Below are 27,438 nucleotides of genomic sequence, written 5' to 3' on the forward strand. Positions count from 1 at the left end.
TAAAACATAACAAATTATCAACTATTTATAAAACTTGTTTGCATCTAGATAAATATACAAACCAGTATGATCACAATTTTAAACTTCTTTAATTTTAAATCAAAGTTTACGCAACTTATGATTCAATTTGATGCATTAGCAATATTTTTGATTGACTCTTTTTTAGTGAACTTATTTTGAATTTTTTCAACCCAAAAAAAAAATGATTTATAAGTAATTTCTAGACTTTGCGAGCTTGGAAAGTAAAAAAAAAAATAATAATAAAATAAAATTTAACAAACTATTAAAATAAGAGATTTTTTTAGGTGTTGACAAATATGTTTAAAATGATTATGCATTATTTATTGTATTTTTTTTATAAATAATATATACATTTTAATTTTTTTTTAACAAAAATAAAATAAATTTTGAAAAAGAAAAAAAAGAAAAAGAAAAGGGAAAACGGCTTAATTCTTATCGTTTTAGCTTATGTGGGGTTGTGAATGCCAAGGTCAACAGGGAGGATCGTTTTCCGGAGGAAATTAACTACTCTCTCTGTCTCGGTCTAACAATAAAAAATGGTAACTACTGCACTAAAGTAGTCATAACTCGATGAATTATTACAACAGAGAAATAACTACGGGGAAGAAAAAAGTGTAGCTAGGATTTAGCAACGTAGGAAGCCCGTCACCACATTATTCGGTAGTCTCACAATATGGTCAGTAGTATTTTGAATTATTTTATGAAGTTGATTAAAAATTAATTTTTTAATTTTTAAATTTTTTTAAAAAAAAATGTATAAAAAAATAGACAGATGATATATATTAAAATATATTAAAAAATAGACAGATAATCTTTTATGATAATACAATTAGTACAGAAAATAAAATATTAATTATTTATATTATGTAATTGAATAATATAAAAAATATAATAAATGATAATTGATGAATGAATATGACTACGTGGAGATTGGCTTTCACGGACTGGAGAGTGTTATTGAGCTAGTATAGGTCCATTGCAGGTCCCGTTTTGATAATTTGAACCGTTCAATGTGTATAATTCGTCGAGTACTATATACTTATAAAATATCGCGTTAATTGGATATTAATAGCTATTTCATTGGATTAGATTTCTGTCAACTATTTATTTTTTTATCGTCTATTTTTTTTATAGAAAATTAATTTAATCACATTATTATTAATATCCAATTAATATAATTTTTTTATAAATATATAATAATCAGAATTTTACATATTAAATAATTCCAATTATAAAATAAAATTTGTGATAAACTCACACAAATCCAACGGCAATCTCCAATCCGGCCGCGTCGCACTCGAGAAAGCCAAACGCGACTATGATACTTCGAACTATCCCATCATTTTTTTTCCTGGAGTAACGGCTGCAACTTTTTAAAATTAGTTAATTAATTAAGTTACTGATGCCGACTATTACAGCTTTTAGCCAGCCGTTTGCGTCACTCTGACAGCTCTCTCATTCGCAGCTTCCCACGTAGTAGAAACGCGGCTTCGGCTATTTTGGGAAGTTGGCTAAAAGTCACTTTTTTTGATTGGTAGCAAAAGTCAAAAGTTGACTTTTTGTCTTTTTTTTCATTTGGGAAGTTGGTTTTTAGCCAACGGTGAAATTACAATTTTACTCTCATAGGTCAAAATGTGTTACATAGGTGAAGTCGTAAATATTTTACATAAATGGGGGTAGTTTGGTCATTTTATTATGATTTGACATCATAAACAAACATTAATCAAAAAAGTCAAAAGTTATTTTTTACCAACTTCCCAAATCATTTGTCTAAAAAAACCAAAAACTTGGTTAAAAGCCAAAAAAATCACTTTTTATCACTCTATCTATCTATCTACTTCTACTTCTCAGAAGAACCCTCCTCTTAGGCGGTTTGTGGTTAAAAAATCAATTTATTCATTAAATATTTTCATTTTATTATTATTATTATTATATTTTTTTTATGTCATTTAGTAAACTTATTTTTTCATTTTTTATTTTTTTTTATAATACATTCTATTTTTTTAGCAATATCTATTTTTTAGGGATAATTATACTGATCTTTCATGAAATTTGAAAAAAATATAATAAATCTTACAATTTTAATGTAATTGGACTCCTTAATATTTTAATTTACATAGGAGTGTTTTGGAAAAATAGTTAAAAATTGACTTTTGACTTTTAATTAAATTTTTTGATTTTTTTAGAAAGTGATTAGAAAAATTGGTAAAAAGTTGCTTTTGATTTTTTTGATTAATATTTATTTATAATATCACATCATAATTAAATGACCAAAATATCTCCACCCAATTCAAGAAATTTACATTTTTACCCATATATAACCCAAAACAATATAAATGATATAATTGTAATTTCACAACTTAATTTTTTTAGACCTTCCAAATCACTTCTTACTTAAAAAAAAAAAAAAAAGTCGGAGCTATCTTTTTTATCCCCAAGCTGCAAATGCAGCCTGTCTTCCAAAAGAGCACATAGTCTCCGTTTGAGAAGTGGGTTAACTTTTTAATTTTTTGATTTTTTTAATTATTTGAGCATGGATTCAAAAGCTTGATTTGGGAGGAGTTTTTTGGCTTTTTAACTTTTTTGAATTTTTTTTGAGAGAAGAGTGTAATGATTATGGGTTAGATATGATGTTTTGTCTGTTGTGGCTTAAATAGCCTATTCTGTCTTTTGTGGCTCAAAGAGCCAAAAGAGCACAAATGAGCTCTTCCCAAATGACACCATAATAGGTCCACTTTTTCGTTAGTTATATATAGGCTATGTTTGACATGTTATTTTAAAATTATTTTAGTCATAAAAAGAAAAAATATGTTAAAAAGTCAATAAAATAAAATGTCACGTCTAAATCATAATTATTTCATTTTTTTTGTTACAAAAGTCAAAAAAATAAAAAAATCTTATCCGAAATGAGACTTTTTGGCTCTACGTTAAAATAGTCAAAAAATCAAAAAATCAACTCACATTCCAAACGAAGACATAGATAAAAAAATTATGATATTGTATCTTTTATAATAAAAAATATATTTATTTGTGATTCGAATCTCACTCATTACATTAGTTTGCATTGTTTTAAATTTACTAGAAGAGATATCAATATAATCATACCAAAGCCGATTAACAACAAAAAATTATAACTATATCAAATTTGTAAAGAGGTCAATGTATTATTCATAATTTTTCAACTAATAAATTAATTTCCATCCTAAAAAATTAACAAATTATTTTTTTTTAACTAACTATCAGTGTAATTTTTTAACTAACTATTAAAGTTTTTGACATTATTCACCCTTAATCAGGTGCTGTTTGACAAGTGGTTTTGGGGCAGAATAGTTACAAAAAATAAAATACGTTATTTTAGTCATAATAAACAAAACATCACATCTAATCTATAATCATTACACTCTTCTCTCACAAAAAAGGTTAAAAAAGCTAAAAAATCCTCCCCAAACTAAGTTTTTTAGCTCAAGCTAAAATAATAAAAAAAAATCAAAAAATTAAAAATTCAACCCACTTCCTAAAGAGAAGCTCAATACTTTACAGGCTGTGGTTAACAAAGCTCTAATTTTATACAACAAATTAGTACATAGCTCTAATTTTTTTTTTTAAAAAAAATAACAAAATTAGAGCCTACTAACTTTATATAAGCTCGGGTATCTCCTTCAAAATCTTAAAATTTTTATGTAGCTCTTCTAAGGATTGGTTTGGGATATCCTAAAAAAGTATATTTTTTAATTTATTGATGGGTTTGGGTTGGGTTTGATGTGATGTGTTAGAGAGGTGATGTGATTTAAATAAGATGATGTGACTTAAATAAAATAGTAACTTTTTGACTTTTTGGCTTATTTAATACATGCCAAACTAGCCCTAAAATTTAAATATTTTTGTCCAAACTTTCTTAGGGTTGGTTTGGGAAGTGTGTTGACTTTTTGGCTTTTTAGTTTTTTTTGACTATTTTAGCCTGGGTTAAAAAACTTGGTTTGGAAAGGACTTTTTGACTTTTTGACTTTTTTGAATTTTTTTGTGAGAGAAGAGTGTAATGTTTATAGGTTGGATATGATATTTTGTTTGTTGTAGCTAAAATAACTTATTTTATCTTTTGTGACTAAAATAACCAAAAAAACCCACAAAATCCCTTCCCAAACGGTACCTTAATAAATTTCCAGTATTTGCCACTAGTGGTGATTTTGTGGGGATCATGATAATGGTATAATGATGATTGTGAAATGGTGAAATTTTTTCTAACACTTTAGAAAATGACTTAATTAAAAAAATACATTTTGCCAATATACCAAACTCGAGAAAAAGCATAAAATATGTTATAAAAAATATTTTCCACCACACGTTAATTAATTCCACGTACTTTCTTAGTAGCAATGAATATGTTATCAAATAAATTACTCATCTTCTCTTAAGTCTTGTTTAAAAATATGTTATTTTAATAATTTTTTAATTTTTTTTATAAAAAGAAATATAAAAAAATTAAAAAATAATATAATAATTTATAATAATATTTTTAATTTTTTAACTAAAATATATAATCCCTAAACGAGACTTTGGAGTGTTTTGGCAACCAAATAAAAAGTTAATTTTTAATTTTTTACTCATTTTAAGTCACATCACTTTTCACATTTTTTATACAAAAAAAAATAAATTAAAAAAAGTTAAAAAATTAACTTTTTACTAATTTTTCAAAATATCACTTTCGTTTTAAAAATTACACTTTAGTTTTAAAAATTAGAAAAAATTATTATCTTATCAATTGGGTCAACCAAACATGCACCTAATTGCCTCTCTCTTTCCGCCAAATTTTCTGTCTCGAGTTGGGTCAACCAAACACATTAAATTAATTAAATGTCTGTCCCCAGTCTCTGTCTCTCTCATATCTCTTCACTTCTGTAGATCTTTATAACCAAGCCTCAACAATGGATGAAAACACTTGCTTCCCACCAATGGATGAAAACACTTGCTTCCCACCAGACTCAGACCTCGATCTCAGCTTCACTAGCTGCACCTCCACCACCACCACCACCACCGCCACCGACCGCACATTCACCTCTTCCAGCGCCCGCAGCAGCCTCACCCTCAGCTTCAATGAATCCCGCCTCTCCACCACCTCCACCTCCGTCGCCGCCCCATTCCAATCCCTCCACCGCCGCTCCCACCGCAAATTGGACCCACATTGGTCCGCCATCAAAACCGCCTCCACTCTCTCCTCCGACGGCTCCCTCCACCTCCGCCACCTCAAGCTCCTCCGCCACCTGGGCACCGGCAACCTCGGCCGCGTCTTCCTCTGCCGCCTCCGCGACAACGATCACTCCAACTTCGCCCTCAAAGTCGTCGATCGAGATTCCCTCACCTCCAAAAAACTCTCCCATATTCAAACCGAGGCTGAGATCCTCTCCATGCTAGACCACCCTTTCCTCCCTACTCTCTACGCCCGCCTCGAAGTCTCTCACTACACCTGTCTCCTCATCGACTACTGCCCCAACGGTGACCTCCACTCTCTCCTCCGCAAACAGCCCGGTTACCGCCTACCGATCGAATCGGTCAGGTTCTTCGCGGCTGAGGTCTTGGTGGCTCTCGAATACCTCCATGCTCTCGGCGTCGTTTATCGAGATCTGAAGCCTGAGAACGTTTTGCTACGCGACGACGGTCACATCATGTTGTCTGATTTTGACTTGTGCTTTAAAGCAGATGTGGTCCCCACGCTTCAAAGCCGTAGAGTCGGCGGCGCAACCAGAAGCCGGAGCTGCGGCTGCTTCGTTTACCGGCAACCGGAAGAGGAAGTGGTTGTGAGCGAGTTCGTTGCCGAGCCAACGACGGCGTTTTCGAGATCTTGCGTTGGGACCCACGAGTACCTGGCGCCGGAGTTAGTTACTGGTAATGGCCACGGTAACGGCGTTGACTGGTGGGCGTTTGGGTGTTCGTTTACGAATTGTTGTACGGGACGACGCCGTTTAAGGGGGGTAGCAAAGAGGCCACCCTGCGCAATATAGCGTCGACCAAAGGTGTGAGGTTCCACGTGGCGGAGGGAGAGGAGGACTTGGGAATGGCCAAGGCTAAGGATTTGATAGAGAGGTTGTTGGTGAAGGACCAGAGGAGGCGGCTAGGGTGCGCCAAGGGTGCGACAGATATTAAACGCCACCCATTTTTTAACGGAATGAAATGGCCGTTAATCAGGACTTACAAGCCACCAGAGGTACGTGGGCTTGTTGTGAAGAAGGCTAAGTCGCACGTGAGTCACATGAACGGGGCATCATCGTTCCCCAAGAGACGGCGTTGGATGTGGAAGGGCCTTAAAAATTTTATGAGAAAAAGTTTGGGGTCTAGGCGCAATTTAGTAGATTCTAACCATAACTACTATTGTTACAGTAATATTAGTAGTAAGATTATGAAATCTTCCTGAGACTTCATTTGTTTTTTTTGTGCTTACTTTGAGTTATTGTGTAAAAAGAAAAGGTGAGAGAAAATACAAGTTTTGGAGGACTTTTTTAGTTTTAGTTTTTGATTTTGTTTTGAGAGAGAATTGACAGTTCATGTAAATGAAAAGAAATTAAGAAAATGAAGTTTAAATATTGAAATAATACTGATCTGTATTTTTCTGAAAATAAAATGAAAACAGAATATATGTTTGGTTGGCTTTCTTAACATGAGATTTTAATAATCTTTGATGCCCTCTACATGGCTGCCCATAAAATGAAGGAAAGCAATATGTGAAATTTTAGACCTGTTGTCTTGTCTTCTAAATAATGAAGATGAAAGACATATTTCATTTTCTTAAATATTTCTTAAAGTCATCAAAGGATATATAATATTCATCACCCACGTTACATAATTTCGCTCATGTGAACTAAGTTGGATTAAACCCAAAATTGAAGGTTTGAAATGCAAATATTTCCAATTAGCAATATTAAAAAAAGAAAAAGAAAAAAGGAAAAGCAGTTGGGTTCAACAGAAGTTTGTATGATCGTCAAATACTAAACAAAATATTCAAACCTGCATGGAAGAGAGCTTGTGTTGTCTCAGACTGACAAAGCAGACAGAAATGCTTATTATGATTAGGGATACTAGCTGATAATTAAAGTAATTTTTTTACCCAAATACAGTAAGAATAAGCTACTTCAAATCTAAACTCATGAAAAGCGAGGCGGGGCAGCCTACACGATCAATGATTTAATACGAAGAGACAAGAAATCTTATTGCATTGCGATATCTAAATGAGTCCAGAAAGACTATCAACCTGTATAAGCTCGGAATTATTGTTTTCAGATGGAGTGAAGGCTATGGCTCCATGCAATCTGCAAAATATAAAAGCATGCCCGCCATTAGTCTTCTGACAAATCATTCTCAACACCAATAACCAAATTATTTCAGAGTGAAGCTATATTTGTCACAGTTTTTCTCAATTGATTTAAGTCCACACCACAAGGAAACCCTCAATCTCTTAAAAAACAAGGATCAAATCATAACAGTTCAGTCCTTTGGTAAAAAGGAGCCATGGGAGAAAAAAAAAGCAGCTGAGATTCTTATATATTGAAAATGTTAGGGACAGCTGACCAACTTGAGGCAATGAAATATACTTCATTGTATGAAGAATTTGATACATCCTCATAATTGTAGACAAACTATTTGATCATAGACAGACGGACTTTTCGTTACGTATGAGATTAAAAGTAAGGAGTTTAGGGCAAATATAGAAAGTCACAAGAAACAAAAATTGGGAGACATCAATATATTAGTTTAGTCCCATTGTTGAATAATAATTCTCAACAAAACCTTCTAAATGCGTGTATAACTAAGATGGTTTGTCAATAATCAAGTTCAAAATGGCCGAACCATGAACTTTAATTTTAGTAGATTATGTTGTCCATCGAATTCATATTTTATTTGTTATAGGTGATACCCACTCCACCAAATGCATGAGAGAGAGAGAGAGAGAGAGAGAGAGATCACATTTCTTACCTCTGCTTGAATCAACTTCCTCTAAAGGAGTTTCTGATGTTGGAGATGATGTTGAAGTGCTCACAGATTCTCTAGCATCAATCATCATTGCAATGACCTCTCTCATTGTTGGTCTGTTAAATGGGGATGAACTGGTGCAGAATAATGCAATCTTAAGAACTAGAAACATCTCTTCAATCGTCTTTCTTTCACTCAAATCCAACCTTTTGTCATAAATCTCTGACATTGGCACTGCAGCATGAACTGATCTTCTTGCCCAAGTAACCAGGTCCCCTCCCTGATCGAGGGGTTGAACTGGGGATCTTCCAGTAATCAATTCCAGTAGAACAACTCCAAAACTATAGATGTCACATTTCTCTGTCACTTTCATCGTGTAAGCATATTCTGCAATGAAAAACAAGAAATTCATATGTAAAAATCATTCATGGAATTTCACAGAGAGAAATATCATTTATAATATTATTGTACATTTTATAAGGATGAACGGAAAAAAATAGTAAATGAAGGGCTGTATTGTTAAATTACCAATCGTACCGAAAGCTTAAATTGTTAGGAATTGGGCCGAACAATGCACATCAAGCTATTCAATACCCTCAGTGCAGCCTCGTCTTACATGTGGAGATGCAAACATACAGACATACACAGAGAAAAGCAAGAATGCAAACGACAAAAGAAAGAACGAAAATGGGGACTACATGCAAATGGAGAGACTACTTGAACAAAATACCTCTCCCAAATTGAGCTCTAATATACCATGTTAAGTTACCAATTGTCTCAAAAGCTTAGTGTGTTAGAAAATGAGTCCAACAATGTATATCAAGCTATTTAACATATACAAGATTTCTAATTTATACCCAAACTTGGAGCAACTCCAACCACACTCTTCACTTTTCACTAGCTGAAGTACAAAAAAAAGTACGCTCTTTATTTTACCTAATTACTTTAGCTATTGTACTCTCCAACCACGCTCTTTATTTTAGCTAATCATTTAAACTAACTTAATTAATTTTTAAAATAAAAAAATACTAATTGTTGATATTTTACTAATATAAATTTGCAATAATAATAAATTTGCCCATACAAACATACAAAACCTGTAGAATGAAGAGAACAAAAAATACAAAATACAAAATAAGTTATTCCGTAATTCATCAAACAGAATTGAAAAAACATATAAAATTGCTACATACACACACACATATATAATATATAAAATCTCAAATCCAAGACATAAATATACAAAAATCTAAAATATATACATACATAATTATTTGGAGAGCCTCTAGGGCTCTTTAATTGTAGCCACCAAAAAAATAGGATGGTAAAATAGCTAGCCCAATAGCTAGCCCATTGGGGCTCAAAATTAGATTTACATTGGCTAAAATGCCTAACAAGCCTTGTTTAACTATTCCTTTGGAGATGCTAGTAGTTATCACTGTTTTCATTTTTACAGCAGCACTCTTACTAGCATAATGTTCATGAGAGAGCAGTTTGTATGCAAAATGCAGGGCAAAAATAAATATGGAAAGTTTGTTTGATCCTTACCTGGGGCAATGTAGCCATATGAACCAGCAACAGCAGACATGGATTTTGAGCAGGGGAAGTCAATCAATTTTGCCAAGCCGAAATCTCCCACATGGGCCTCAAACATTTCATCCAACAAAATGTTGTTCGATTTTATATCACGGTGAATGATTTGGGGCTTACAATCATAATGGAGATAGCACAAGCCTTCCGCTGCTCCAAGAGCAATTTTATATCGAGCATTCCAGTCCAGCAAACATGTTTGCTCATCGCCATGAAGTTGTTCTCCTAGACTGCCATTTGCCATGTACTCGTATAAGAGAACATTAGAGTCCTGGTGGTAGCAGAAACCATAGAGCTTCACAATATTTCGGTGGCTGATATTTCCAAGGGTTGATATCTCAGCATGGAAGCTACTGTCAATGGTAGCTCCTTCTCCGCAAGACTTCAACTTTTTAACAGCAATCACTGGACCTTTAGACATGACAGCCTTGTAAACAGTGCCACACGCTCCCTTTCCTATGATTGCGCTATCTGAAAAATTCCCCGTAGCCTCCACAAGGTCCTGATATGTGAACCCTTTTTTGGGAAAGTAGTAATTATCTAACATGTCCGGTTTCACTTGGTTTTCAAGTGAAACAAAAGTGGGTTGGCGGCGTTTGATAGCCCAACAAACACCCACAATAAAAATCAAAGAGATCAACCCAATAATCACAGAAATAATGCTCACCAGTTTCTCTTTGGAAGAACCGTCCTTTAGCCAACTTGAAGAACTTGATGGGGCTGATGATTGATGACAATGACTAACACTCAATCCACATAATCCATTGTTTCCAGCAAAATTGCTAGAATCCATCTTCCGGAAAACAGGTGTGTTTGGCAATGCTCCCGTCAGGTTATTGTTAGAAAGGTTGCATACGAGCAGGCTCATCAACTCACCAATTGAAGCTGGAATTTCACCAACAAGCTGATTGTCGTTCAAATACAGCGATTCCAGCATTTGCAAGTTCCCCAGATTGCTTGGAATTGTCCCAGAAAGTGCATTATGACTAAAATTAAGGGCAATCTGAAGATACACAAGTTGACCAAGCTCAACAGGAATACTACCAGAGAAATAGTTCCCCCCCATTTGCAATTCAGTAAGTCGGGCCAGACCCCCTAAGGTTCCTGGTATTGGTCCACTCAATCTATTATCAGAGAGTTTAAGCAATTCCAGATTCACTAACTTGCCAAGTTCATCTGGAAGAAAGCCGGTGAACTGGTTCCTGCTAAGATCAAGCCTCTGGAGCTTTGTACAATTGCCCAAATCAAAAGGAATATTACTGGAGAGCTGATTAGAAGAGAGATTGAATGTGACAAGTTGCACCAGTTTTCCAATCTCAGAAGGGATAAACCCCTTGAAGTAGTTATCTGACAAGAGCAGCCTCTCTAAATTCTTAAGAAGGCCTAGTTCTGGAGGTATCAGCCCTGAGAATCTATTCTGATAGAGTTCAAGAGCAGAAAGGTTGTGAAGTTTCGATAATTCAACCGGGAGGCTGCCTGTGAGCTGATTATCTCCCAACATTAGCTGCATAAGGGGCTTGCATGTTTTTAGGTCATGAGGGATGTTTCCAGATAAACTATTTGATCCAAGGCTAAGAAATATCAATTTCTGGAATTTGCAAAGTTGTGGAGGTATGCCACCTACAAGATCATTGGCGGACATGTCAAGAATCGTCAGGTTACTGTTAACTCCGATGCGAGGTGGAATTGTACCCTGAAGATGATTGTCAAAAAGTTGTAAATCCTCCAGGAACGTGAGTTGTTCAAACTCTAAGGGAATTATACCCTTCAAATTATTTATGGACAAATCTAATTTCGTCAACCGCTTCAACTGTCCTAGCTCTCTTGGGATACTCCCCTGCAGGAGGTTTTCAAAGAGATGAAGCAAGGTGAGGTCAGGTATCTGGCCCAACTCGTTTGGAATCAACCCGCTTAATCGATTTTCAGAAAGATCGATCTCTTCTGCGCTTAGACAATTCCCTAGTTCCCGGGGAATTGTTCCATTGAGCTGGTTGGTATAAATGTACAACCTTTTCAACCTGGTTAATTTTCCCAACTCTTTGGGAAGGCTTCCACTAAAGGAATTTTCATGCAAAGCAAGCAACTCCAAGCTACTAAAGTTTCCGATTTCAGGAGGAATCTCACCGGACAAAAGGTTTTGCCAAAGCACCAAATCAGTAAGGTTCTCAAGTTTCTGAAGCTCTACAGGAAAAGAACCCTGTAATCTATTCTGTGCCAACCCAAGTACCTCTAAGCTCTCACATTCACTGATCTCTACAGGAATCGGACCTGATAAAAAGTTCCGACCTGCCCTTACAATCCTAAGTCTTTTCAATTTACTAAGGGACATGGGGATCATTCCAGTGAGATTGTTACTGTAAATGACAAACTCCTCGAGCAAAGTTAAATTACCAATCTCCTCTGGAATTTCATCATATATATAGTTTTCACACAGAGAGAGCTTTTTGAGGGAGGTGATATTAACGAGTTGGGTAGGGAATTCCCCATGGATTCTGTTAGTACAAAGGTCTAAAACCTCTAAATTACCACAATAAGAAAGATTGTGTGGAATAGGACCGGAAATGAAGTTGGTAGACATATTCAACTCAATCAAGCAAGGGAGGTTACAAATGGATGAAGATAGACTACCAGACAAACTAAAGCCTTTGAGATTGATAGAAGATACCTTGAAGTCCTCGGTGCACGCTATACCACTCCAATTGCATGGAGTCGAATCTAATGAGTTCCAGCTTTGAAGATTGTTGTAGGGATCAACAAGGACTTGTTTGAACGCCAAAAGAACATTCCCCTCTTCATTCAACGATTCGATGGAGACAAACAAGTAACTAATAATTAGTAGCAAATGTAAATGTTCTTGAATATGATACTTCCTCTGCCTTGCCATTTCTGACTGGATAGAAAAGATAAGGCAGAGGACAAGAAAACAAAAAAATCTATACCATAAACTTCCAAGATCACATTGTTAAACATCTAAAAGAGTTTATTGGAGGACTTGAATCAAGACACTAGTCACTAGCTATTACAGGATTGAAAAATTATATATCACCATGAAAATTTATGACCCAGAAGGCAAAATATTCATATGAACTCGTAGAGTTCATACATCAAAATTGAGCTATGAAGAATTACAAACTGCAAAGACAGACAAATAAGGCACGCATGTCTAGAAACCAGAAACAAATTAACTAGAAAGAGAGAAAGAGAGAGAGAGAGAGAGAGAGAGAGAGAGGCTTGAAGGGTGAAAATTAACCACAAAGGATTGGTACCCAACTGAGCATACAACTTGCAGAGCAACGTGAAAAATAAATAAGGAGATAAAGGGCAATAAAGATGAAGAGAGAGAGAGAGAGAGAGAGAAAGACATGTGCCAACCTTTAAGAGAGAGAGAGAGATTGATGAGATGAGCGGCAAGAAGCTCGAGAGGCCAGCTTTAGCGCAAGAGTCACTATCCAAAACAGAGGAAGAAACAGAGTCAACGCCCACACTTTACAGCAATGAAGTGAATGAATGTGGATGGCAATAATGTGAATTGTGAGAGTGAGTGCTTTGTTCCATCTTTTCTTTCTGATAATTGTCGTTTTTGCTTCTACTGCTTCTCCACTTTCCTTTGTTGTTGTCCTTGTTCTTCAACTTGTTCAAATACTTTGTCATTTGCAATTGGTTGATGGGTGGACCATGGTAGGTTCATCTATTGCTTTAGATGATGGGATTAGAGAGATGATAGAGATGGGTCGTGGAAGTTGATAGATTACAATCTCCGCCATTGTTGCTGAGCCTTTGTTTTTGTTTCTTTTTACTGTTTTAGGAATTGGGTAAGCTTAGTCTTGAATGTAATGATTTTGCATGGAGACCCTCTTTGAGAAAGTGTAGACTCTCTCTTTCCCATCATCTTCCCACTTGAATGAGTTGGGTCATTTGGCATTTGGTAAATATCCTCAAACCAAAAAAACAAGAAAAGAAAAGTCAGGGTCCTCTAGTTGGTCATCTACATTGAAGGGTGTTGTTGTTGGACTTTGTGGGTTATCAAAAATCATTCATCCCTGTTTAATATTAAAAAAAAAGAAAAGAAAAAGAAAGCATTCATCTCTAATTGAGTTTTTTGAGCAAATTATTTATACCAAAAAAAATTAAGTTAATCGAAAAATTGTAAACAAACGAAACAACCCGTTCTTATTTATCTTTAAAAGACTGGACCATCCCTTCTCAAAATTATCATGGTCATTTATTTTTTTAAAAATAAATATGACTAGATCATTTAACTACAATTATTTAATTAACTTGATATTTTTGTGTAAATAATTTGCTCAAAAATCTCACAAAATAAATAATTTGAATTATTGAGATTGTAGATATGATTGTACCCATAAAACTTAACTGTACCCTCCAGTTGAATCCCAATGACAAAATTTTGACTCAACAAAAAATTATACAATTGTTAAAAAAAAAAAATTATACAAATTTATATTGAAAGAAAACATTATTATCATGACATTATGATAGATTTTGACGCATAAATTCATGAGAAAATTACAAAAAAAAAAAAAAAAAAGGAAAAAAGAAGAAGGTATCAACACAAAATAATGACAATATCATGGAAGTACAAATAATTTATATATTAGATTATGAGATTAAGTGTGGTACTTTCATCTCTTTGTAATTATTTTGAGATCATATCATTTTTTTTTATTTTTTATAATTGTCCCTAAATTCATTGTTGTTAAAATAATAAAATTTAAAACTATCAAATTAGTTGGAATAAAAACCACTATGGCTATGGTCAATTGATATTTCAGATCCATCTCTACTTTAATTTGTCTTATAGTTATGAATAGAGTTACAAACGAATCAAGTCGAGCCGAGTTTTGCTGAACTCGAGCACCGCTCATTTATTTATCGAGCTTATTTATTGAGCTTGAGCTCGGCTCGATAAGGAATTGGGTTTGAGCTCTGCTCGGCTCGTTAATATTAATGAAACTTGAGATCAGTTTGGCTCGGTTCAATAAATTTTTTTAAAATATTATTTAAAAAAATATTATTTATATATATTTATATATTATTTAATATATAAATAATATATTTATTATATAATTTAAATAAAGGTAAACGAGTCTAGTTTATGCGAGCTCGAGCTCGGCTCGTTTATTAAACGAGCCTAATATTCAAGCTCGAGTTCGACTTGTTTACTAAACAAATCGAGCCGAGTTGAGCCTTTAACCAACCGAGCTTGTTCGTGGACATGTCGGTTCATTTGCAGTCCTAGTTATAAAGGAGCATAGAGCATTATCACATTAGAATGTATTAAACATCCCTAAATAACTAAAATCCCATCTTATACGGACACACGATAATATATACATTAAATTTGCAGTCTCATTACATCTTTTAATTGAGTTTTTCTAATTTCATCCCAATGATGTGAATGGAAAATAAAGTTTGAGAGAGAAGGAGAGGAGTGTAAGTATATATTTACGTTGGTCTTAGCCACATCATTGAAGATAGAATTGAAAGACCTCAATTAAAAGGACGAATAATTTTACTACATTTCGTATGTATTTACTAACAATAATTTAATGACAATTATATTTATATATTAATGTTTATTTATCATTTCATAGATTATCACAATATTAATAGACAAATACTTGCAACTGTTCTTAATACTTTACGATTCTCGATACAATTTATAGGAATTGCTTATTTTATTTTATTTCATTTTTGAGAGTTTATATTTAGACTATTTGATGTTATTTTTATTTACAATTAATAAAAACTTAAATAAATTAAAATAAACTTATTATTTAGAAGTTGAGAGAAAAGTACTTTGAACTTCTACTTTTAATTATTAGTTTTCAATTTACAAGCCCATTGTTTAGTATGGAGATTGGAGTGTGTCTTCAGAATAATTAAACGGTTAGAAAGACATTTGATTTTAATGAAAAAATAGAATTCACAGAAAAATATATATATTTTCACTTTATGTTTTGTTTGTTTTGACATAAATTTTACACCTAAAAATAAATTTTATATAAATTAATTTTGTACAAAAAGATTTATTTTTCAGTCTTTGGTTCGCACTTTAAAGCCAATGAATAGCCACCCTTGCATTTGAAAAATCAATGCATTCGGACATCTTCAATGGTAATAGCTATTTTAACATTGTTAAAATTATAATTTAACATGTTATAATAATAAAATATCAAATTATGACAATGGTGTCACGATAGTTACATGCCATTTTGGTATAATGTCAACTAATATTTTTTTTTGTTCAAATTTTTTTTAACTTGCGTTTGGGTTTAATTCTTTGAAAGTTTTTTTTGTCGATTCCCCCCACCCCCCTTCCTTTTGTGATCTTTACATTTTATACGACTAGACGAATCAAAATATTAAAAAACAGGATAAATTAAAAATATATTTTTTAAAATTTAATTAAAATATGAATCGTCTCATGTAATTTTGAAAATTATATTATTTTTCTTGAAATTTCTAATTTCATAACAAATCACCTATTTTATTAATAAATCATCAAGTCAATTAACAGTTTTTAATGATGTGAAAAATAGGTTTCAATTGATAATTTGGGTAATTTTACTATTGTTTAGGAAAACAATTATGATTTTTTTTAATTAATTTTGTTAAATAAAAAATTATGTTAATTCTAATAAGGAGGTATTTGTAATTTTTTAAACCATAGGAGACAATTTATAATTTAAGCAAATCTCATAAGGTGTATTTATAATTTATCCTAAAAAATAAAATAAAAATATTGAAAAAAAATTAGATAATTCTATTTTACTTATCATTCACCTAGCATAAAAAAATATTATATCTATATATATGAGAAGCTCTTTCTTGCTATGGTGGCTTGTCAATTTTTTTGTGTACCTATTTTGTCATTTCATTTTGAATAATTTAATAATGGTGGCTTATATGTTGAGTAAAAGTTTTTTTTTTTTAATTATGTAAACATTTTTGATCAATTATGCAACAGGTTTTTTTTCGTAATTATGCAAATATTCTTGGTCAATTATGAAACATAAATCTGTTATTCTTTATCAAATTTCAAACACACTTATAAAATTTGTTTAAAATATGAATCGGTCCTATAATATTAGAAATTACAATTATCATTTGTTATAAATTTTAATTTAACACCATGCCCAAGGGGAAAAAAAAAAAACTACTCTCCAATGCAATAATAAATTATCAAAATTGTTTATTGAAAAATATTTCTCATATCATGAAAAATTGTTAATGGACTTAATGATTTATTTATTAACAAAATGGTTAATTGAAAAATATTTTTCATATCATTAAAAATTGTTAATTTACTTAATGATTTACTTATAAATAAAATTGATCATTTGTTATGCGAGTATGATTTATGTATTAATAAAATTAGTCATTTGTATATATATGTATTTTGTTATGTTTTTTTATTAGTTCAGTGACTAATCTTAGCATTTTTTTTTATGAGAGAATTATCTTAGTATTTGTTTTACATTTATCTATTGAGAAAATGTACACACCATAATTTTATTTTTATTATAAATTTGAAAGAAATGTTAAAAGATCATAAATTCATCCAAAATGATATGGTAATAGAATTGGAGTCGATAACAAATTAAAAAAATGATACATATCATACCACATAAATCTATTATATATCTAATGATTTTTTCTATTCAATTTCATAAAACAATATTTAAAATTTTAAAAAATTATCAAAATATAAAATTTAAACGTACTGTTATAAAAACTTGTGTATTGTACGGACCTATGTAAACTAATATGGAAAATGCATGAGACCCCCAGTGGGGGTACTGGGGGTCTCTTCCTATTGGCTCAAAAACTGTTTTTTTTTTTTTTTTTTTGGGGTGATTTCCAGCCATTACCAGCACCCACGTGGAGGTGGGGGTGCTGGGGTCTTCCCTGCTGGGGTCTCCAGCAGGGCCCAACTAATATATATATATATATATATCACAGCCCTTGGATCCATCCCCCGTTTCCAAAATTATATCAATCACAACCATTGGATGCCCCTAATCCGTCACAGCCCTTGATCGACCTACCCCAGATCCTTCTAGATCTTAGTCATTCCTTGTTCTCTTTCTCTTTCTTCGGCCACTCTTACCCTTTTCTCTGTTACTCTCAGCTTTCTTCTTCATCTTTTCCCTCACACTCACACACTCTCTCTCTCTCTCTCTCTCTCTCTCTCTCTCTCTCGAGAAGTTATTGCTTGGTGTGTCACAACATGCATTGTGATTATTGAAAAGTATAAGACTAATAATTTTGTATTAAATAATTAAAAATTATAAGAGACATAAAGGTATAAAAATTTATAATTGATTTGAATATGATTGCGGAGACTCCAAAATCAGCTAATATTTTTTTTTCTCTCTATCTCACGCATATGAATTTGTAATGAACGAATCAAAGTTGAATCACAATAATTAACTTATTTTGAATTTTTAAAATTTTAAAAAAAATTAAAACAATTTACTTTTTTGATTCGTCCTCCTGAGATAGACTTAGAAAGATAAAAATTTTTGGCATAATTTTTTAAAAATATTCCTAAAGACCAAAAATAAATTAAAAAAAAGAAAGTGACTTATTTCAATCTTTTTAAATAACTACCTTCTTATGAATATAATTAGCCCGGAGCCTGGCTTGAGATCTCTAGTAAGGGTAAGAGGGCAAGAGAGAATGCTAGGGGTGCAACTCGGGCGGGCTCAACCCGAGCAACCCGAGCCCAGCCCGAGTTTTTTTAGGGCTTGGGCAACTATATCTTGTAATCTGGACGGGCTTGGGCAGATTTTTGATGCCCGAATTGCAATTCGGGCCGGGCTTGGGCAGAACCAATGGCCAACCCGAGCAACCCGAACCCGAATTCAATTTAATATATTATATAAATTATATAATATATAATATATAATATATATATAATTTAATAAATTATGTAATATATATAAATTAAGTAAAAGAGTTAGTCTTAATTTTTATTTTTATTTTTTATTTTTGGTTAGTCTTCTATTAAGTAAAAGAGTTAGTCTTAATTTTTATTTTTTATTTTTTTTGGTTAGTTTTCTACCATTAGATTAGCATCTTTTATGTCTACCCTTAGATCTACCTACAAGTTTCTGAACTCGGGCAATTCGGGCAACCCGAGTTCAAAATACAAAGCTTGGGCTGGGCTTGGGCAAAAATGTTCGGGTTCATGGTCGGGCTTGGGCAGTGCCAAATACAATTCGGGTCGGGCTTGGGCAGACCCCCAACCCGACCGAACCCGCCCGAGTTGCACCCCTAGAGAATGCTTGTCTTTCCTTTCAAAAAGCTATTGGTTGGTTTAAGATATCGTGGCATGATGTTTTAATATGTTTAGTAAAATGATAAAACTCATAAACTTATGTTCGACGATTAAGAAGTATGAAAAATATGATAAATTATGATTGATGTAGATCATGTTTACGTGACGTCACACAACTAACTAATAATTTTTCATTTCGAAATCTCATCAACATAGTGGACCGCTATGAGTGACTCACAAAACAGTCTTCCGTTGTGGATCAGAACCATGATTTTCTTATGAATTGGAATTTTTATTGGCTTAAAATATTAATTTTTTATTTTGTTATTTTTTAAAAACATTTATTAACATTAATATGTTTAAAAGAAAAAGTTAATTTTAAAAAATTACTAATATTTATAAAGTATGATAATTATATTACTAAAAAACTAATATTTTAAAGGGCATATTATATTAAACCTCTCAAACTATCGACCATTTACACTTTACCAATTTAGGCCTAGTTTGGATAATTTAAAAAATTCAAAAAGTCAAAAAGTCACTATACTATATAAGTCACATAATCTTATTTAAATCATATCATCTCTCTATCACATAACTTTAAACCCAACCCATATTTCACATTTTTTCGTAAAAAGTCAAAAAATGCACTTATTTAGATCATCCCAAATGTTTTAAACCCAACAATTACTCCTCTGAAACTATTTGAATTTAAACATTAAGTCTTTCTGTTAGTCATCTATTAGATATTTAGATAAAAAATTGTCAAGTATTATGTACATGATGATTATATTACATTTTTACAAAAGATAAAATACGAAATTTAGTCATAAAATTTAATATAATCATTATGTGTACAGCACTTGACAATTTTTTATCTAAATATCTAACATATGACTAACATAGGGACTTAATACTCAAATTCAAATAATTTAAGATAAATAATCGATAATTTGAAAAGATTAATATAATTTGCCCTATTTTAAAACATAGTTTTTTAAATTAACATTTGCCTTACAAAAAAATTTATCTAATTTTTTTCAAAAATGGTGGATATCTCAAAAGTTTTATCAAAATTTCTATTAATGTCTCACATAAATATGAGAGTCACATAATGAGAGTTCCACATGAGATATTTAATAAAATTTTTAGAATCTCTAGTCTAACTCAATTTTTTTATCCTATATTTATTTGTGGTTTTTCCATAAAAGTTTTAAAACAAGAAGGAAAACGAGAAATTATAAATAAACGGTGGCTGCCGACAGAAAAAATAAGGCTGACGAATAAAATTAGAGGGATTCTCTAGAAGAACACTATATCAATCCATGTACGATCATCTATAATCACATCACTTTCAAGTTTTTGAAGGTCTGGATCTTCTTCTTATTTACTTGTACTTTCTCTCACTATATTCCTTTGTTTATGTATACATAAATGTACCTATGTTGATTGGTCTGTTTGTGCCCAATTTTTTCATTGTTAGGGTTAGGGCTAATTTTTTTTCCCTCATGATTTGATCAGTGCGAAACAATTTTTGAGTTTTTACGCCCAATATTCTCTGGGTATTGTTCATATTGATTGTTTCCATGTGGGTATTGTTGGCTCTGTTGCATGATTTTTTTTTTCTTGGTTTCTTATGCCCCAAGTAATCCAATCCCTAAGATTTTACTCTGACAACTTTCTTTTATTTTCTTGCACTTTTCTCAGCAACCAAACGTCGGTGCTCTAACTACCAATGTGCTGACTTAGCCGTACTAACTTACATTGGTGATTAAATCAACTATTTTTGGCGAATTTACTTTTTAATCGATTGTTGTCCTGTAATTGATTTGATTTTTGTCAATGTAGATGTAACTTTTTTTCATATTATTGATGACTATGTCACTTAGCACGGTCATAGCTAATTTTGGGGCTTCTTGAATATGTGCCAGTATGCTATTTATGATGGTTGACACCACACTAATGTCAATTGTGCACTTTTTACCCGGGTTTTTAGCTCAATTAGCTCTTAATTAATGCTTACGTACATTGGTCATATAGCTTCCAATTGGCTGGATCCTCTGTATTCAAAATGTTTCTTTGTATGTGTAAAATTAATGTATATTATTGATTGATAGATACAAGATTGTTGTATTGTTGTTTTACAAGGATGTATTATATAGGAGAGGTTTGGTGGAGTGTAGTAGGTGATAGGAGTGAGTGGTGGAGGTAGGTTTGGTGGAGTGTAGTAGGTGATAGGAGTGAGTGGTGGAGGTAGGTTTGGTGGAGTGTGTAGTAGTAATTTACATTTACATTAACAGCCCCCCTCAAACTCAAGGAGGATAGGTACTAGCCAACTTGAGTTTGGAGAGAGTAACAAAACAGAAAAATAAACTGAAAAATAAAACAAGATAGGAGACACGGTATGGTCGTGTCAGACCGTTGTAGAAGACAGTTTATGAGGTCATGTCGGACCGTTGTAGCAGACACTATGTGGTCGTGTCAGACCAATGTAGAAGACAGTTTACGGGGTCATGTCGGACCGTTGTAGCAGGACAGTTTACGGGGTCATGTCGGACCGTTGTAGAAGACAATTTACGGGGTCATGTCGGACCGATGTAGCAGGACAGTTTACGGGGTCATGTCGGACCGTTGTAGCAGACAGTTTACGGAGTCATGTCGGACCGATGTAGCAGGACAGTTTACGGGGTCATGTCGGACCGTTGTAGAAGACAGTTTATGGGGTCATGTCGGACCGTTGTAGCAAGACAGTTTACGGGGTCATGTCGGACCGATGTAGAAGACAGTTTACGGGGTCATGTCGGACCGATGTAGCAGAACAGTTTACGGGGTCATGTCGGACCGTTGAAGATGCTAACCGGAATCAATGTCGGGACAGTTTATAGGGTCATGTCGGACCGTTGGTGAAAGTTGCACCCTCAAAAGGTGTGCCCAATTTTATCAAAAGGCGTGCCATCAAAAGGCGTGCCCACTTTATCAAAAGGTGTGCCGGATTCATCATGGCGAGGCACGTGAGTGCCTTGGTTGGCGTGCCCGTTTGTCTGGCGTCAAGAGGCGCGCGATGCGCGTGGCTACCTCGGCTATAAGACGGAGGCTGAGGCGGAGGCAAAAACACCTGCGAGAGATATGCTGAGAGAGAGTTCTGAGAGAGATTTTGTAACACTCTGTTTTCTGAGAGAGTTTGCTGAGAGAGATACTGTGTAACACTCTGGTGCCCAGAAAAATGGCTTCGTCTTCGTCTTCCCGTGGACTGCTCACCCTCTTTCCCGACCTCAACGAGTCAACAAGAGAGAGAACTGGTGCGGTGGCACTGGAAACTCAACCAAGCGCCCCGGAGTTTACTCCGTTGAACTTTCCGATGCGGTCTGTGGAGCAAAGAATGGCAGTGCTGTCAGATGTGGAGGCCAATCAGTATACTCTGAAGGCATGTGTGGAAAGCATGACGGCGGTCACAAATTTGTCGAACCGGCTGCAGAGTAGGACAAATGAGGTGCAGCATGTAAACTCCCAGCTGGCTCTGCTCCAACGCATGTATAAGGATGCGCGAGCAGAGATAAGCGTGCTAAGGGCAGAAAACAAGGAACTGAAGCGGAAGGCCACCGTGATGTTCCGTTTTGGAGGGCCGCCATATGCGGCAGTGGAGGAGCAGGGAGTAAATGTGCTCGGTGGCGTGGGAAACACGGAGGCAGCACCGGCAAGGACTGTCCAAGACGGAGGCAAGAAGAAGAGACCGGCGGCAGAGTAGAGAAGGGATGTCGGTGTGGGGCCGTCTGCAGAAAAGAAAACAAAGCCGTTGTTGTGGGTGTTGGAATTGCGTTTTTGTTTTTTTTTTTTTTTTTTTTTTTTAGTGTTTTTTTTTTTTTTTTTTTTTTTATTGTATTTTATTTTATTTGATTTTTTTTTTTTTTTTTTTTTTTTTTTTTTGCTGTAAAATTCTGATCGGGATTGATCCCCGACTATGAATAAAATATGGTTGGTGTGCAAAAGGCGTTGGTATGCATGTAATTTCGCATGATCCATATGCCCCAGCTGATAGAGCCCGTGCGAGTGGTGTGGACTTGGTCTCTTTTGATGAGGAGAGATATATATATATATATATATATATTTTTTTTTTTTTTTTTTTTAAGAGATATATATAGATATATATAAAATAAAGGAAGTGGAAACAAGGGAATTTTGGGCGGTGGATGCAAAAGGGAGGAGAGAGAGTGGGGATAGTGGGTCTGTTATGGATAGAATTAAAGTGGGTGGTGGAAACAATGATGGTGGGGGACAAAAAGAGAGAGAGAGGGAATATACCAGAGAGAGAGAGAGGGATAGTGGGTCTGGGTGAACACGCACACACTCTCTCTCTGTGCCAAAGCTTCAAACAAAACAGAGAGCTTAACAATCCAGCACGTGGGGCATTTGTGGAGAGGTTTTAGTGGCTTCCAACGCCTCAGCCTGCTCCTCCCAAAGCTCCTCACCCTTTGACTGGCCTCACTTGCGCCGTCTCAGATGTATTTGATATAGATGGATTTGTAAGGAAGAGAGAGAGACAGCAACATCCATTGCCACTGGCCGGCCGAGATGGCCACTGCCGCGTGCTCATTCCGGCCGAGCCTACATACCGTCGCCAACGCTGCCCGTTGGTGTAACTCTGGGCTGTGGCGTGCCTTCCGACGCCGGTGTTCTGGTTTCGGCTTGACGGGAGAGTTGCTGGGGAGGTGGAGTACGCCTTCGACGAAGCAACCATTCTTGCCTAGGACTGCTGATGGGCTGGCGGTGGTGGACGAAGACGGGCGTGAGGGCGTGGCGTAGCAGGGCTCCGTTGGCAGCACAGTATTCGGACTCGGTGGTGGCCGATGCGTTGTCTGGGGATCACCACCGGCTGCCGAGCTTACGGATCGGCGGCCGCGATCCAGTACGACTACGAAGAGTACGAGGGCGAACCGTACCGGGCGATCGAGGACTCGGAGGGAGCGGTACGTGGAAGGGGAGTGCTTGTTCCAGAAGATAGAATTTTTGGTCTGTTGTCAAAGAAGTTGGAAGAAGGTTACTCCAGGGGTGAAACTGGCTTCATTTTGGATGGAATTCCGCGTACAAGAATCCAAGCTGAGATCCTTGACCAACTTGCTGATATTGATTGAATCGTGAATTTCAAATGCACAGAACCTGTTCGAGAACAGAGTGAAAGAGAGAGAAGGCATGTGTAGAGGTCCGGCGGGCGGCCAAGGCGAGGCTGCCGCCCGCCGGTGAAGCAGAATTATTAGCTTCTTAACCTTGCTTTGATACCATGTAAAATTAATGTATATTATTGATTGATAGATACAAGATTGTTGTATTGTTGTTTTACAAGGATGTATTATATAGGAGAGGTTTGGTGGAGTGTAGTAGGTGATAGGAGTGAGTGGTGGAGGTAGGTTTGGTGGAGTGTAGTAGGTGATAGGAGTGAGTGGTGGAGGTAGGTTTGGTGGAGTGTGTAGTAGTAATTTACATTTACATTAACAGTATGTAATGCTCTCTCAACTGTATGATTTGAGGTGAATTTTGAAACACAAATCTTAAGGCACGATCCTGCAGCTGAAAATATATTGAGTACTGGGAACATAGTTTTATGAGTACAAAATAAGCTGCCTATATTTTGTACTACTTAGTTTAGTTTTTCTGGAAAAAAATAGAAGCGAATTTTACAAACTCCTACATTTAATTGTAAAATTATGTTGTCAGGTTATTTTCCCTTTTCTGTCAGTATGTCTACTTCAACTACACGTGCTGTTGCCACCTCAACTCGGTTACCATTAGGTATGTTGATATCTTCATCCAGCTTCTTGAAAATTTTCATTCAATTTATTTATTTTAATCTTCTGGTGTGTGTAATCGTAATGCTAAAAACGTGAAGCATGTTTGCCACGCCACCTGAATCAAAAGATTATTGTGTTTGACAAGAATGAGATAGTCTCTGACTAATAGGCAATACTTGTATTGAACAAGGCAAAAGTACTCTATCAATTAAAAAAAGATTATTGCTCTTCTGGTATATTGACTATAAATGGTAATACAAATTTAGATGTATTGCAGTTCCTTGATCGTGTTATTGTTGGCTTGGGTTTCGAGTTTTTGATTAGAGAGGTTTGGGAAGAGAGTGTGAGGAAGACAATGGCAAAAATGGGTAGTAGAGGGAGGAAGATGCTGATGATACAGAGTGGGTTAGGTCTTTGAGAAAGACAATGGGTTGAAGGGTATTATGGTCAATTTCACTGTTAAGTTAACATTGTTAATGCTCTTTTGACGGGAAGGGGGTATCTGTATAATAGTTTCAAAAGTAAGGGAGGTCTGTGTAATTTTTGAAATTGCAGGGGAGGTTCCTGTAATTAAGGTAAACCTCAAGGGAGGTCAGTGTAATTTACCCTTTTTGTTATTCAGTATAAATTTTCAAATTTCAAAAGAAGATGTTATTTTCATAATAAGTGTGGTCTAAATTTTTACCCACTCAATTTTGAAATTACTAGTAGTTGATCAATTCTATTGAAATTAGTTTGGAAAATAAATTAGTTAAAATTACACTCGTGCACCCACATAAAGTAGCCAAAAAATTTTCGGCTCAATTAGTTTCTCCAGGATCGACTCGAGATAATTTGAGACTTAAAAGAGACAATTCTAAATGAGAATTTTTATATTTTTTTAATTATTTTTTTGGAAAGTATATTATTTAATTTTTTTAAAAAAAATATTTGAGGGGCTAATTGATTTCTTAGATATAGTTTGGGAATAAAATAAAGTTCTAAAAGAAAAAATAAGACGGCGGGAGTAAAGTAATCAAATTTCAAAAAGTTTAGGTGTCAAATTAAAATAAGACGAAGTCTAGGTACCAAAATGATTTTCGTGTAATAATTTGGCAGGCAAAATGGCATATATATGTACGCCCCAATTGGCCATCTCCATAATGACATTCTACCGACACTGTTGTGTCTTTCTAGTTGAAGAGTAATTTCTAAATTTAAAATTTATAGTACTGTAAATCTTGCTAGGAACCTTAATATGAATTTCATAGACAATGCAGGGTTGGAGAAGCCATGATATGGTGTATTTTTCTTTGTGACAGTCACATAATGTTGTATTTTCTATTTGTACTTCTTCTTTTTATCTTGTCTGGAGAAGTTAAAAGTAGTTTTGTTGACAGAATTCAACATGTGTAGCTATGGAAACCTGTCCCGAAACAAAAAGCCCCAAACTATAACCAAAGTTCCGACCGATGGGAATAGCTAATTCTTTTATGACCAATCATCAAAGTTTCATGTTTTTCTTACTTTCATTTTTATTTTCAGTTTATTTTTATTTTTATTTTTATTTTAATTGCCTGTTATGTGATTGGAAGGAATTCAAAGTAAAACATTCTGTGGAATAGATTGGTTTAAACCTGAATGACTTGCCTTCTTGGTGTGATTTTAAAAAAAGAATGAGTAAATCCAAGTGCATATATGATTTTTACAAAATAGAACACAAATGTGAGACACTAGGTGGTTGCCACATATGGTGGACTCTACATGTGAGACCTATTATTTATCTCACATCTGTGTCGCATTCTGTAAAATATTTTTAGTATTCATAGCACAAATGAAAAAGAATACTGCTAAGAAAATTGCAATTTAATTGGGAAATTATAATTGCTTGATAAGAGAAAGAAGTTACAATGTTGGATAAAGGATTAGTTGGAGCAAAAACAATTGATTATTCATCCAGATTATGTAAAAACAAAAATTTTTTTTGGGGGTGAGGGGAAATTTTTTTGTGTATTTAATAAGAATAATGCAACCATTACTAGTTGACCTCCTCTTTTATTAATTTATTTACTTTTTTATGGATAGTTGTCTAAAATATTTTATTTCTATCTTTGGATGTCGTGAACTTTTCTTGTATATCTTTGAGTTTCGCACTTATTAGAATTAATGATTAGTTTCATGTGTGCATAAAAGTGCACTGCCTTTTTCCAATTGTGTTATGTCAGAATAAGATTTGTTTGTGCTTGCCCTTGTTATCGTGTTCTTTTTTTTTGTTTTTTGTTTTTTTGATGGTTTACTTCATTTATCGATAAGCACTTTGATGTTGAACTTTACATTATTGGAATGACTTGCAATGCTTTACTAAAATGCAGAAGGGATAAGCACACCCCATCTAGACAATGGTGGGGCTGGATTTCCACGTCGTGATGATGGAGGTGATGGTGAAGGTGATGGTGGAGGAAACTGATGGGGTGGATTCTTCTCTTTTGGCTTTCTTGCTTTCCTAAGCTGTGTGAAAGATAAAGTGAGGTGGATTACGAAGAACATAGGAGACCAAGACAACAATAGTTGTGAGAGAAGGGTGTAAATTTGGCCTGGTTCGGCCCATGTCAGCCTCGCAGGTTCCTTTCAAAATTCGAGTCGGGTCGGGCTGGCCCACAGACCAGAAGATTACGCCCATGGTATTCGGGCCTTGGGTGGGTTGACAGACCGGGCCGATGAGATTGGGCTCGGGCTCGAGCTTGTGCAGGGCTTGAATAATTTTTTCTATTTTTTTATCAAAATTTTAGGTTGCGTTTG

At 34.5% G+C, this 27,438-nt stretch overlaps 2 protein-coding genes and 1 long non-coding RNA gene across 3 annotated transcripts; 2 read left to right on the forward strand and 1 right to left on the reverse strand.

The window, feature by feature from the left end:
- The first annotated feature begins 4,588 nt into the window (after nucleotides 1–4,588).
- LOC114298747 (serine/threonine-protein kinase WAG1) lies at nucleotides 4,589–6,634 on the forward strand. Its single transcript, XM_028243358.2, is given in 2 exon segments — nucleotides 4,589–5,940; nucleotides 5,943–6,634. Coding segments are annotated over 2 exon segments (1,482 nt in total). The 5' UTR covers nucleotides 4,589–4,943; the 3' UTR covers nucleotides 6,428–6,634.
- A 329-nt stretch (nucleotides 6,635–6,963) lies between these two features.
- LOC114298746 (Leucine-rich receptor-like protein kinase family protein) lies at nucleotides 6,964–12,979 on the reverse strand. Its single transcript, XM_028243356.2, has 3 exons — nucleotides 9,529–12,979; nucleotides 7,984–8,367; nucleotides 6,964–7,319 (listed from the first exon to the last, which is right to left on the reverse strand). The coding sequence occupies exons 1-3, from the start codon at nucleotides 12,452–12,454 to the stop codon at nucleotides 7,303–7,305; spliced, it is 3,327 nt and encodes a 1,108-aa protein (XP_028099157.1). The 5' UTR covers nucleotides 12,455–12,979; the 3' UTR covers nucleotides 6,964–7,302.
- An 11,549-nt stretch (nucleotides 12,980–24,528) lies between these two features.
- LOC145797508 (uncharacterized) lies at nucleotides 24,529–27,199 on the forward strand. The gene is made up of 2 exons (XR_014339055.1): nucleotides 24,529–24,661; nucleotides 27,012–27,199. It is a non-coding gene; the product is annotated as an uncharacterized LOC145797508 (long non-coding RNA).
- Nucleotides 27,200–27,438: the final 239 nt, after the last annotated feature.

This window comes from Camellia sinensis, chromosome 8 (genome assembly GCF_055761805.1).
Source record: "Camellia sinensis isolate YWXY chromosome 8, ASM5576180v1, whole genome shotgun sequence".
Taxonomy (NCBI): domain Eukaryota; kingdom Viridiplantae; phylum Streptophyta; class Magnoliopsida; order Ericales; family Theaceae; genus Camellia; species Camellia sinensis.

What these genes read in the sequence shown, in the direction of transcription:
- LOC114298746 (XM_028243356.2), bottom strand. Translation starts at nt 12,454, where the DNA reads ATGGCAAGGCAGAGGAAGTATCATATTCAAGAACATTTACATTTGCTA. An exon ending in ATATGGCTACATTGCCCCAG is followed by an intron (nt 8,368 to 9,528) that starts GTAAGGATCAAA and finishes TTTTCATTGCAG; the next exon opens with AATATGCTTACACGATGAAA.